Genomic DNA, 15,048 nt, shown 5'->3' with positions numbered 1-15,048 from the left:
ACTATCTACCTTTAAACATGCACTATCTACCTTTTAACATGCACTATCTGCCTTTAAACATGCACTATCTACCTTTAAACATGCACTATCTGCCTTTAAACATGCACTATCTACATTTTAACATGCACTATCTGCCTTTAAACATGCACTATGCACTATCTGCCTTTAAACATGCACTATCTACCTTTTAACATGCACTATCTGCCTTTAAACATGCACTATCTGCCTTTTAACATGCACTATCTGCCTTTAAACATGCACTATCTACATTTAAACATGCACTATCTGCCTTTTAACATGCACTATCTACCTTGAAACATGCACTATCTGCCTTTAAACATGCACTATCTACATTTAAACATGCACTATCTGCCTTTTAACATGCACTATCTACCTTGAAACATGCACTATCTGCCTTTAAACATGCACTATCTGCCTTTTAACATGCACTATCTGCCTTTAAACATGCACTATCTACATTTAAACATGCACTATCTGCCTTTTAACATGCACTATCTACCTTGAAACATGCACTATCTGCCTTTAAACATGCACTATCTGCCTTTAAACATGCACTATGCACTATCTGCCTTTAAACATGCACTATCTGCCTTTAAACATGCACTATGCACTATCTACCTTTAAACATGCATTATTTAACATAACATAACATTATTTAATATAACATAACATTATTTTACTGGGACATTCTTAACAGTGTAGTTTAACACTGCGGTTGTGAAATGGTTAAACTGAGACCAGAGTGTAGCTCCTGGCTGTTGCACGTTTGGACATTTTTTTCTGAGAGTAAACATTTGAAGAAGTCTCAACCCAAACTCTCTCTCGGTGGTGATGTTGTGCGCAGCTGCGTGACGGAGCTGAATGAATTCAAAACACCCACCCAGCATCACTCAGGTCAATGTCTCAGTGTTGGAGCTCCTCACATAGAGACACCACCACCACATTGAGCTCATGGAGAAGTCTGTGCTTGTATTAACATGCCTGATGGGTGTTTTGGTGTGTTTTGGTGCCGGTCAGCATCATTTACGCGCAGGAGTCGCACCGTGGAGACACCGGATCCAGTGGGAGAATAACGGACAGGTGTACAGTTTACTGAGCACGGGGACTCAGTATCGATCACCTGTTCAGACCAGGAGACAGACTCAGCTCTTATTGACGACTAAGAACAGCTTTAACAGACTTCACCCTCCTGTTGCGCTCAGCAGATCCACCAGAACCAGAACCAGACATGGAGAGCTCCAGGACGCAGCAGGAGGTCACTCTCAACAAAACCATCTGAGCCACAGAGATGCGTCGGTTCTTGGTGTTGATGCGGGTCAGTATTTACTCTCCGCTGGACGACCCGGTGCACACAGACAGTCACCACCGCACCTCGCAGCCACCGGAGAGGCTGTGGGTTACCGTGCACAACAGGGACCATCCAACGGAACCGCTGCAGCTTTCAGCACCATCCAGGAGTTCTCCGGCAGTGGAGTCCCACGAGGAGGCCGGAGCACATCTGGAGGCACAACTGGAGATGCTGCTGCACAACAGGCCACTGCTTCACCACCGGTAAGATCACCGGATTTTACGCACAGCCGAGGTGACAGGATGAGATCTGCTACTAATAATAATAATAATAAAAACAATTATACAAAGTGTCAATATTTGTGTTTTAAATATGGAATGCACCCAGTAGTATGTGTAATTTGATTGTAATGTGATTATATTTTGTATTAATAATCTGAATCTGTAAAGTAACTAAAGTTGTCAGATAAATGTAGTGGAATAAAAAGTCTAATATTTCCCTCTGAGATGTAGTTGAGTATAAGTAGAAAGTAGCAGAACATGGAAATACTCAAGTAAAGTAGAAGTACCTCAAAATTGTGTTTAAGTACTTAGTTACATTCTACTACTGAGTACATTTTATACTGTTGTGTTTTTCAAAGAATTATTTACTCTTCCTGTTGGAATAAAATAATTGTTAATTATTTAACTGCAAAGTAGTAATGTGTTTTTGATACCCTCACTTTTTTTGCATTAAATCATACCGGGATGTTAGCTGAAATTGATTGGATGTGGCACAGCCCCACACTGTAAGAATTTCCCAGTAAAATAACTGCAGTTAAATAGTTAACAATTATTGTATTCCAAGTGGAAGAGTCAACTCTACAGACAACTTTAGTTACTTTACAGATTCAGATTATTAATACAAAATATAATCACATTACAATCAAATTACACATATTACTGGGTGCATTCCATATTTAAAACACAAATATTGACAATTTGTATATATTTTTTATTATTATTATTATTAGTAGTAGTACACTGTTAAGAATTTCCCAGTAAAATAACAGTAAAGAACTGGCAGCAGGGTTGCCTTTATGTTACTGTAAAATTAACATTATTATACTGTCGCTGAAATTTACAGCTTTTTACTGTTAATGAAAAATACTGTTTGAACTGTTTTTTGTTTTTCTTATTAATTTCACAGTATTTTACAGTTAATTTACTGTTTAAAGATACATTATATAGCTGTTTTTCACCGTTCTTTTACAATATCTTACTAATTTGTTTTAATGCACTATTTATGTTGTATTTTTTACATACATTTTAATAAACATAATTTTTTTGCATAGATGAATAGACTTAGCAGGTTACAGACATAGGAATAGTCACACTAAATACAATTAAAGGCACTTGTTGGGAAAAAGGCTATAATAGACTTGTTGACACTTTTCCCAAAATGTCTGTCTATAGCTGGCTACAAGCACAGAATGCAAACCATAACAACATGTGAGTAAAGAACAATAAAGCTAATTCACTGATTTTACAATCATGTACAATGTACAAGCCTCACATGAGCAGATCAGGTCCTAGGATTAAAGAAATACTGCATGAAACTGTTACTGATGATACTTTAGACAGTTGATCAGCAGTAAAGGGATGTATTTTAAGAATGCATTATAGTTCAGTTAAAAAACGGCCTATGAGCGTAATTTAACAGGTTTTCTTTTGTATTAACAGTAAAGCACTGTTTTTAGCAATAACAGGTTAATACTGTTGAAATCTTGCTGTAAATTAACAGCAATTGTTTACAGTGTACATCTCAGAGGGAAATATTAGACATTTTACCCCACTACATTTATCTGACAACTTTAGTTACTTTACAGATTCAGATTATTAATACAAAATATAATCACATTACAATCAAATTACACATATTACTGGGTGCATTTCATATTTAAAAAACACAAATATTGACAATTTGTACATTTTTATTATTATTATTAGTATTAGTAGTAGTAGTAATGTTTTTTTTGTGTGTGACTTAGGGAGGGCGGCGCCCTAACGCCCTCTATTGGCCGGCCGCCACTGGATCTGAGAGCTCGGAATCAACCGCCAGGTCCTCCGCCACAGCTGGATGGGTCCCCATGGCTGAGGATAGTGGGACTGCGCATCGCATCCCGCAGCAAACACATTTAGGAGACGCTCGCAGCGCGCAAAGAGCACACGCACTGACCAGAATCACACCGGAGTCCAATGTTTCTCCCACAGCGCTGTCCAGTAACGCTGTAGAAATACACTTTCCTCGTCCGAGGCCGGATACAACAAGGACTCCGGACATGGGTGACCCGCGGGACCCACACAGTATCCATCACAGGAACTCAGTTTTCTATGATGTTTACCCGGCAGACCGCAGAAACAGGATCCCTGTGCGTCCTCCACCAGGACCGGGCTACGGCACCAGGTTCTTCCACAACGGTGAGTTGGACAGGAAACCAAAGTGTAACCAAAGTGTTTAAAAAAAGTAGAAAGCCTGACACACACATGTGCTTTGTTCTCCAAGATACAAACTCTTTTCATCATCATCATTTAAAATTAAAAAATAAATTAAAAAAATATATATTAATAAAATACAAGAAATAAAATAAGAGCAAGGAGATACAGTACAACCAAACAAATAACAATAATAATAATAATAATAATAATAATAATAATAACAATAATAACAATAATAATAATAATAATAATAATAATAATAATAATAATTGTAATTAAAAAAGTGAGTAGAAAATAAATTGAAATTCATTCAAATAATAATCCTGATAAAAAAGGAAATTCATAATATTATAATACAATAAGTTACCATTTAAACGTGACATGAAAACACCCTGAAATGAAAGTCTGAATTTAATCAGCATGCCCTGAAGCACTAAATGCTGAGACCCAGATGACTCGGGCTCATTTTCAAAATTTAAATCCCTTTTTTTTCTAATGCATTTTTAACGAGAGTGAGAGTTAATGCCCCCTTACGACAAAACTAATGTCTCCAGTATGAGAGCCTCTGAGCAAAATTGAAATTAAATGGCTGATTGATAGACTGGGAGCGAGTCATTAGTACATTAGTTGGCCAGCAGTGGTGCAGAATATAAAGTTCTCCATTCAGTAATCTGCTGAAGTATGCTATTAAAGTACTTTATATCAAATGCCCTCAGGTATAAAAAGTTAAAGATTTGTTCAATTTCATATATTTTTTTATTTCAAATCAGTAGATATAAATAGATGTTTACTTGTATATACAGGTAGGGAACTCAAAGGTAATATTCTGATGATGTATGCATGCATATTCAAACCAACACGTACATTTCTGTGGATTATGCCAAATAGTTAATTAATTTTTGTCCCCGCTATCTTGGAGATTACAATAGAAAAGTTTCCAACACTTTTCCAGAAGAGAGACTATACTTTTCAAAAGTGTTAATGAAAAGTAGAATTTGAGTCGATGCATGTATTGTATACATTGTTTTAAAGTTGTGGATTAATTTAGTTTTTTCTGCAGGTCTCCCAGACTTGGTTCCTGACCCTTACTACATCCAAGCTGCCTCTTACATCCAGAGAGTGCAGATGTACGCACTTCGCTGTGCTGCTGAAGAAAACTGTCTTTCCAGGTGCACTGTGTGATAAAATGTTACACCTTTAAACACAAAATCAATATTCACTTATAAAGAAATAACGATAATCATTTAGGGTTCCTTTGAAGTTGCCACATTAGGATGTGTGTTGGCTTCCGTCCCATTTGGAAGCTATAGCTATAGTGACAGAGCGGCTGGACAAAAAACCTGGCAACCGCCCGAGATTCTCTCCTCTGATCTGAGCAGTAAAAGAGGCTCTGAAGTGAAAGGCAAAAGGATTCCTGAGGTGAATGCAAAAACCTGTTGAGCCAAGACCAGAAACCAGCACACAGTAATGCCCCATTATGTAAACTGCAGAAGGAATGTGCAGTGATGTAAAGATACCACAAACAAAAAAGGTGGTGCAAGTCAACCCCAGCTGTGCTTTCAGTGATTTAGGTCTTCTTAGTGTCATTTGGTAAACTCATTCCCTTCCTGTTCCCTTTTCCCTTCAGGTCTGCAAATCATCCGAGTGTGAGGGACCTGGACTACAGAGTCCTGCTGCGGTTCCCACAGCGAGTGAAGAACCAGGGAACAGCAGACTTCCTCCCAGTGAAGCCCAGACACGAGTGGGAATGGCACAGCTGTCACCAGTGAGTTCAGTGTTATTATAACCAGTTCAAGCACAGTGTTGTGTTGACTCTTTGACCTACTAGATTTTAGATGGTGTCAGATAATAACAGGGAATTATACAAATTATAATATTCCACTTATACTTGTCTCTTTTATTAGTCTCCTAGCTGCCAGCGTACTAAGATGTAGTCCATGTGTCCTCACAGAGTCATAAAATATGCCAATTTGAAGGTGCATTAAAGGACAAAATGAACAGTGCTGTTGCAATAACAAAAACATTTATACACAACACTGAGAAATAATGCTGCTAAAGGATAATGCAGCATCTATTAAGACTACAGCGTCATTGATAAAACCACAACCCAGTAACATGTCTTTGGGTAATAATCCCAAATTGCTCCTGATGAAAAGGTGCTCTATTTGATCATCTAAGAGCCACCCCAGCAGCTTTTTATTCATTGATTCAATTATTCCATACGTGTGCTTTGTTCTCCAAGAGGCAAACTCATTTAATCATCATCATTTCAAATAAAAATAAAAATAAATAAAAAAGATATTAATAAAATACAAGAAATAAAATAAGAGTAAGGAGATACAGCCAAACGAGTAATAATAATAATGATAATGATGATAATAATAATAATTATAATAATAATAATAATAATAATAATAATAATGGTAATTAAAAAAGTGAGTAGAAAATAAATTGAAATTCATTAAAATAAGAATAATCCTGATAAAAAAGGAAATACATAAAATTATGATACAATAAGTTCTAACAAATTAAAAGGGAGATGACAACTGATTGCGAGACAGTAATATGGAGACAGAGAGGAGGGGCTATAGAGCATGTCATCATAATAGTTCCCCTTATTCCGCTTGATAATAAAAACATTCTTTCCCACTGGCCAAATCTTGCAATATCTTACCATATCAATAACTTTTCCTACCATCAATATGACCAAGACAACAGAAATGATCATTTCCACAACACATTTTGCAGTCTCATTTTGATCAGTGTGTCTTTCTCTCTGTGTGTGTATATCTGCAGGCATTACCACAGTATGGAGGCCTTCAGTAACTACGACCTGCTGGACGTCTCCACTGGACAGAAGGTCGCCGAGGGACACAAGGCCAGTTTCTGTCTGGAGGACACATCCTGTGACCCGGGGGTGAGACGACGCTACGCCTGCACTGCTCACACACAGGTTGGTCTTCCTGCTCTGTGATTTATTTATATTTTTCCATCAATCATCCATCCATCACTCTTCTCCTTCAGCCAAGAGTGATGTAAGTTTGTATTTTTCCCAGGGGCTCGGTCCCGGCTGCTACGACACGTATCACGCCAACATCGACTGCCAGTGGATCGACATCACTGATGTACCACCTGGAGACTACATACTCAAGGTGGGAGTGTAGAACTGCTCTATGAAATAGAACAATAAATACATAATAATCAGATTATTAAAAAACAGCATGTTTTCATTATGGCTGGAATTAAATAAAATATTTCTGTTGTTTCTCAGGTGACAGTGAACCCCTCTCAGACGGTTCAGGAGTCAGATTTCTCCAACAACGAGGTGCGCTGCGACATCAGGTACACAGGAAGCTACGTCCAGGCCAGAAACTGCAGGATCACTGTGTAAGTCAGTCTTATATGTTCTCATGCATTTATAGCTGAGATAAAAACAAGAAGCTCATCATTGATGTCTATTCTTTGTTCCACAGAAGCTGACCTGACTGAAGACAAACATTTCCCCTCAGAAACTTACAATACATTCTTGTTGCTCTTAATGTGCAGCTGTTTTACTTTAAAATGTTTTCTAATCTGTTCGTATTTATGATATTTTTGTAGCTAGAGCCAGTCTGGCTGGATGTTAACTTATGTTATTTGTAAGAATATACATTTTTAAACAATGCAACACTGTACTGTTAGCTGTATGTGTGCAGAAAAGTCTAAGGAAAGTGTGTTAGCGTGATTCACAAATAAAAAGAAAACAAGTTATTCTTAAAGAGTAACTTCAGTATTTTTCAACCTGGATTCTATTTTCTCATGTTTTTGTGTCTAAGTGACTAATAGGGACAACAATTTTTGATATTGGTCCAGTATTGAGGGATAACGCTGCAGCCAGCAGATGTGAAACGAGCTGTGAGGGCAAGTGAGCAGCGTCAATGTGACGTTACGTTCACGAAAAGTGTTTGTTTTTGCCTTTGACAGGCTCATATTGTTATTATAAGTGACTGACAACATTATGGAAAGGACCCTACAGAGAAATAAAACGTTTTTCTTAACTTTTGCTTGATCCAGTCTGTTTGTTATTGCGTCCAAGTCCCGCTCAAGGAGAAGTCTTGTTGTGAAATCTGAATATCTGTATACTATGGCTCAAATAATTACCATCGAAATCAAAAACCTCATCCACATTGTGGAAATCATCTAAATATTCAGCCATGACATTGAAAATCTTTTAGATAACACTAAGCTAAGCTCTCTGTACTCCAGCACAACAAACTTTGCCCGGCTGCCACTCACGTTTCCACCATGGATGTATTCCACTATTCCACCGCTGTCTTCCGGCACCACGTCACCTCGCCAGATTACAGAATGAGACTCTTATCATAATGTCAGACACTTTTAATAACAATCAGAGCCTGTCATGACAAAAATAAACACTTTTAGTGGACGTAAATGACGCTGCCAGCTTGCCCCAATAACACCATATTGCAGCTTGTGAGCAGCTGCCGTCTACAGCGCTACCCCTCAATACTGGACCAATTTCAGAAATTGTTGTCCCTATTAGTCAGTTAAACATAAAAACATGGGAAAAAAGGGTCCAGGTTGAAAAATACAGAAGTTACTCTTTGAGGAAGTGATGTTAATTCATTCAGTCATACTGTGTGACTGAATTGGTGCTTATTTTGAGGAAAACAACGGTGCTCTTCTCCCCTGAAATGTATTAGCATTTTGTCTAGTCAGAGAAAGAGATCCTCTGTCTAATATTGATGTATTGGAGTTAAAGACTTATACTGTAAGTGCTGTTAAAATATAAAAACCATATACTCTCATGCATGTCTTTCTAGAAGAATGGCGTGTAGGATTTTGTGCAGTTTTGTGTATATTACCGTCACACAAATGTATAGCCTGTTCTTTTACAATCTAGTGATGATTGTTTGATTTGTTTGTTATTATATTTTATAATAAAGTTTTTTTTGGGAATCAAAGATACCATTGAAGACTGACGCCTTACTTAAAAAAATTAAATAATCTAAATAGTCACCACTGATGGGATAATTTGAACAAATATTTAACAACATGAAGTCATTTACCGTTAACAGCAGTTAACACAGGCTGAGGGCCATTAAGAGTGACGAGTGGTACATTTCTTAAATGCTTTTGGAATAACACACCTCAGAGAAATACCTGAAATGATTCCACTTAGCACGTTAATTTATGTCTCTCGGAAACGACAGCGAAAGACTCGAGAGCTTCACACCACACAAGCCTGTTGTTGGCATGTTTATCATGTTGTGTTACAGTAGATGAGTGATGGAGAAAACATTTAGTCATCTGGCAATGTGAGGTGTCTGGGAAGGCTCTGTTTACACTCTGTCACCAGATTTATTATGGACACTGTCTGACTGGGACGTGGTAATGAATTAATACTCAACGCAGCTATTTTTTAACACAATTCTTTTTGCTCTTTTTTTCCAACGAGCTTTGCTGTCCAGCACAAATATATTTCTTCATAGTCTTGTAATGTTAAATATAGGAGTGTGAAGGTGAAAGGTTCTGAAGCTTTTGACTGTATATTAAGTCCTTGTAAAGTGGAAGATCTCAGCAACTTTCATGCGAAGCCTTGACTGAAGAAGGAAACAGTTTCAGGATGTTCATGAGGTAAATATGCAGGGAGGTGCGAGCTGAGGTCATGGAGTGTATTTTCTTCTCTGCAGCAGCAGCTCACTCACTGACTCACTTACACAGTCTGTCTTATGGCAACATCAGGGCCGCAGCAGGTCACCGGCTCCTCCACTCGCACTCACGGTAATGGTGATAGCCTGCTGCGGGTTCCTCTGATGCCGCGTACTTTCGTCCTCATTTGCTGGGTAGATGATCTCCATCTGTTATTTCACACAAGTTATGAATGAAGGAGAAAGTTTTATAGATGGGATGTTCATACTGCATTAACATTATTGTACATTCAGTGCTGAAACACATCAATACAGTGGTGAAGGACGTATCCAGATCCTTCACTTACTTTAAGTGAAAGTACTAATACAACGATGTAAAAATCCATTACAAGTAAAAATCTAAAAGTAAAATCTTACTCAAGTAAAAGTACAAAAGTATTATCAGCAAACTGTACTTCAGGTATCTGGTTCTGCAGAATAATGCCTCCTGTGACTAATATATGATTATATATAACATTATCAAGGTGCTCTATATCAAGAGCATTAATATAGCATCAAACAACTATTGTCTATGTAAAGATATAGTGGAGTAATGTCTACCTGAGCAGAGAATGAAGTCACTCTCCCTCCCTGTGTGTTATAATCTGCCTCGCGTGCCTTTTAGTGCATGTGAGCGTGCCCCACTGGCTAGCTCATGGCTGCCGCTCTGCACTGCTCTCATATGGCGGTTACAGCTGATAACACCGTCTCAACCGATTGCGCCGTTGCAGAAACGTAGCACCAACCCTCTGGTTCCCCCCCAGGTTAACACTGTTAGCTCTGTCAGCACTGTTGCCGTTGTTTGTACTGTTAGCGCTTTTAGCACCGTTAAAGCACCTCAGCCGTGGCCATGTTGAGAAGCCTTGGTGGTTTAGTCCCATGGTTCCCAACCACTGCAGGTTTTATTCTTATCAGTTAATCAAAATATAATCAATATTTTTTTTGTTGGTGAAACATTAATCCAAAAAGTATCTATATCTGTTGCTGTAAATTGTAGCTGAATTAAAAAGTACAATACTGCCCTTGTGACGACCACTGCCCTTCCCTGCCAATCTGTTAGTTATACTATTAGTGCCAACTGGGAGCACCTGGGCCACCCAGTGTTTCCAGTCTATAAAGACCTGCTTACAGTCTTCCTCTCTCCTTCCCTGCAGGCACCTGTTTAGTTATGTTGCAGCTTTAGTTGTGCTTTGGTTCTTTCCTTTACTGTGTTTACATGCACACCACTACACTCACACACCATCTCCACTCTCATGTACACCCTTCACTACTGATTCCACTGACCTCCGCTCTCCATGTGCTTTTTATACCTTTGTTGTCTATTAAATTATTGTCTCCCTCTTTGTCATGGCCTTACAAGCCCGTTTGTGACATCTTGTGAAATGTAGTTGAGTATTAGTAAAGTACAAGTACCTCAAAATAACATTGCTTGAGGAAATGTACTTTCCATCGCTGTAATGATAAAGGTACATGGATGCAAAAGATGAAAGAACAAAGAAAGTATCAGAGATGAGGAAAATCTGGGCTTGACCCTATTTTATAACCCCAGATTTCCCTCATCCTCTTACCCAAACATGGCCTCTCTGTGCAGCTCTCACCATCTTTGGTCAGAGATCCTCTGATGTGAATTTGAGTGTGACAGAGGGTCAGGGCAGAGCCTCCGCCGTCTCCGCTCCAGGTGCTGTTTGCTCAGGGCAGGACGAAGCCTGCAGGGCGTGCAGGATGGGCAGAGCTGCCGGTCGGCCGCTGCCTGCCCCCGCTGGAGATGGCGAGGAGGAGAGAAATTCCACAGATCCGCAGACGGCCAGGAAAACCTGACTGCAAACTGCTGACCTCAGCAGCACCACCGCGGCTGAACCCATTCTTATCACGGGCTGCAGGTCTGTGAGGTTGTGCCCAGAAGCCTGACTGTCTGAGACGCCCGGTCAACAAGTGTCAGAGCCAACAGGCGAGACTGCAGTGACACAAGTTTGTTCCTTGTACAGACACAAACTGTCAATACCGACCCCGGCAACCTTCATGCTTCTGATTCTTGTTTTATTTTAAGTTAAACTTTCAAGTCTCTGAGGTTTATTATGGTTATAGCTGTACCATTACATGTCTTTTGAGTCACACATTTGGAAACCTGGTGACAAGAATTCAAAATAAGCTTCTGTGGGTTTGAACAAAGCTTATGACTTCATAATGAAATATCTGCTGAAGGGTCTGTGGGATTGACAGTGTAATAATCAACACCATGATGCCAGTGTTCATATAAGTCCTTCAGAATTCATTTAACACGTTTAGACAATTATGAACTCACACATCCACAAGAGGACAAATAACAATGCATATAACAAATACCAACTATATGATTAATCATCCAATGATTTGAAGTCACAATAGAGCTGATTCAGCTCTGTAACAGCTTTAAAAGTGCTAAATGAACTCTGATGTATATGCATCTACACATACATGTAGATTTCGAACATAGAGTCTCCAGTGTGAGCATCATTACTGAAATAACTTGACGCCAGCGCCGCACTAATGTTGTGTTTCTCTGTCTGGATATGTGGTCTGCATATTTACCTTTGCAGAGAACTGTTTGTTTATAGCAAAGAGTAGAAGCTGTTTGTGTGAGCACAGTGGGAAATGACTGAATATTTTTCTCTCCTCTGACATCCTGAGAAAAGGAAACAATGTTTACCTGGGCAGGACGAGGGACTCCCTGAGTCTGACCATTTACACATCATTAACAGCTCTCCCTATTTGAAACAGAAGAATGTGCCTAATGACCCCTGTACTTTTCCTCCCAGTGCTGCAATGTAAATATCCCAACACTCAACAGGCTGCCTGAGTGAATGCATACTGTTATTAATCCTGTTATTGTATTATTTTTGGGCTGGGAAGTGGGACTGGGCAGGGAGGCGGCCCCGGATGAGGCTGCGAACAGGGGAGGAGGAGGGTGAGGCGAAGGGTGAAGAGGGCGGACAGGTTATTCAGCTGAAACCCTCCAGTTATTTTTTGGCCTGAATCTGCTTCTAAATGCTCGTATTGTTTTATGGATTTCACACGAGTGTGAGACAACGTTAAGGTGTCTCCTCCCATACCAAACATCTGTTCATCCGTCAGGAGGAAGACGCTTTATGGCTCCAGAGACGTATAAAAACATACATGCAGACATGTAGGAGCAGACATGTCTCCTGTAACATAAAGTGTTGTTCTACTGTGAAAAAGAGAGGAATGTACATGTACAGTATTTGTTATCGAGAGATTTTTGTAGACATTTTGTTAGAGGATGACTCGGACATAAAAACATTACTATATTTTGTACCAGGTATTAATAATTAATGCTCAAATAAATGTAATAAATAAATAAATAAAAACAAATAATATAATAATAATAATACCAAATAAAAAATAAAAAATCTATATATAAAATTACTATCTATCTATCCATCCATCCATCCATCCATCCATCCATCCATCCATCCATCCATCCATCCATCTATCTATCTATCTATCTATCCATCCATCCATCTATCTATATATTATATATACAGTATATATATACTCGTTCTGTACTCAGTGGTGAAAGAAGCCACACTGTAAAGTCATGCATTCAAAAGTTTACTTAAACAAAAGTACAACAGTAAAGTACCAAAAGTTAACATACTCATTGCGCAGAGTGGTCCATTATTTCAGAGTATTGTATTTTAACATTGTATTCAGGTGTAAGCATCACTTTAATGTTGCAGCTGGTGAAGGTAGGGCTGATTTTAATTACTTTATATACTGCTGGCTAACTTTTCCCCAAGGGATCAATAAAGCCTTATCTGATCCTATCTTAACCTATAATAATACATTTTAATTAAAAAATATTGCTGATTATATTTTGTCATGTTTAGGAGGAATGATATAGATGATAAAAAAAATAAGATGAGACCTTGAATTGAGACAAGAAACGTCACTGATATGTTAATGCATGTCATAAATTTGGAAAGATGAGATGTGCACTCTGCCCCTCTCCCCTTTATACCTGCGTACGACATCCTGGGCTGCAGCCAGGCAGTAAAAAAAGAGACGTATACAGTGTATATAACCAAACAGTCAGATAGCGTTAACTATAGTTTGTGTGGCTATTTGGAGCTTTAAAAATCTACTGTAACAATCCCAACTCAAGGTCCACTCCCCAGCTTTATTCTGCAGGTTTTAATGGTCACACAGTGTGACTATCATCAGTGGATGGAGTCTGTTGTCATGGAGACGGACCAGTTGATGTGAGCTCAGTGGACCTTGAGTTGGGATTGATTTGTCAAACGACTACAGGCCTACTTTATGCTTACTGATACTTAGATCAAATGCTGTCATAAGAATATAAATTTAGATATTGTAATAATGGTTCTACTTTGTCTGCATTTCAAATAAATGTACAAAAATTGGTCGAACAAGGGCGACATCGTGAGGCCATGAATGGTAATGTTACAATGAATTAATACTTTTATTCATCAATATTTAAATAAATTTATCTCTAAGCTACATCGAAAAAGAGTGTATTTTTATTACCATATTCGTCATTTATGTTGGTTTTATCATATTTTGTCTCACTTAGTTGATAGTGGCTGTTTCATGTCGTATGAGAATTTCTCTTAGATATAATTTAATTGGCAATCGTGACATATTTAAATCCATAACTAAAGCCATCCCCAACTCTATTATATGCTTGATTAGAGGATTTTTAACAAATCCTACTCCTATCACACCTTGTCTACCACAACTTTTAGTTGGTGGCTGTGACTTTAGTGAAATCAAAATCCCAAACAAAACAATTAGAAATATGTTTAATCACATCTCATACCCTTTATAATCTTACAGAAACTCAATTTCACAAATCTATCAGAAAGAAACTATTCACATGTTACGAACTAAATATCTAAAATTCCCCATAACTCCCAAAGCAAAAGAAATCCATTTTAAAATATTAAATGGAGTGTATCCATCCAGTGATTTGTTGCGACAACGATTTGGAATTGAAACCAATAACTGTGTATTTTGTGATGATACTGAAACTACTGATCATTTATTTTTTCATTTTATGTATTCAGGAGCTTTATGGCTTCTGATATACATGACTGGCTTTTCCCAAAAGTTTCATATCTGGGAAACTTCTCTCAAAAGGTCATTGTTTATGGACTTGTCATGGACAATAACAAAGATGACTTTCTGGTGAATAACATTCTCATTCTTGGAAAATTGTATTTGCACAAATCCAAGTATATGCAAGTGAAACCTAGGTTTAATGTGTTTCATTCTGAGTTTCTTTCTTACATAAAAGCCCTTAAAGTCATGAAAAACAAAAATGCATTGAAACTTCTTAGCATAATAGAATAACATGAATTACAGGTATAGCCCTTAATTTAATTTATTATTATTTTCATGTATAATTTTACATATTTTATCTGTTCTTGTTCTGTATGCACCTTGTCCTTTTACTCTAATGCAATGATCTATGAGCCATGTTGTTTGTAAATTTGAATTTGTTCAATTAAAAAAATAAATCATATTTTGTTTCCTTGTTTTGGAATGTGACGCC

General features: G+C 38.1%; 1 protein-coding gene across 1 annotated transcript; it reads left to right on the top strand.

Moving 5' to 3' along the window:
• The first annotated feature begins 892 nt into the window (after positions 1 to 892).
• Positions 893 to 7,177, top strand: loxl5a (lysyl oxidase-like 5a). Its single transcript, XM_037770467.1, has 7 exons — positions 893 to 1,572; positions 3,339 to 3,768; positions 4,847 to 4,955; positions 5,414 to 5,551; positions 6,583 to 6,739; positions 6,843 to 6,938; positions 7,058 to 7,177. Exons 1-7 carry the CDS (start codon positions 973 to 975, stop codon positions 7,175 to 7,177), a joined length of 1,650 nt encoding a protein of 549 aa, XP_037626395.1. The 5' UTR covers positions 893 to 972.
• The last annotated feature ends 7,871 nt before the right edge of the window (positions 7,178 to 15,048 follow it).

The sequence above is a fragment of the Sebastes umbrosus genome, chromosome 5, assembly GCF_015220745.1.
Source record: "Sebastes umbrosus isolate fSebUmb1 chromosome 5, fSebUmb1.pri, whole genome shotgun sequence".
NCBI classification, from domain to species: Eukaryota; Metazoa; Chordata; class Actinopteri; order Perciformes; family Sebastidae; genus Sebastes; species Sebastes umbrosus.
Note: the sequence above shows the minus strand (reverse complement) of the source record. Positions and strands in the feature narration are given on the sequence as shown.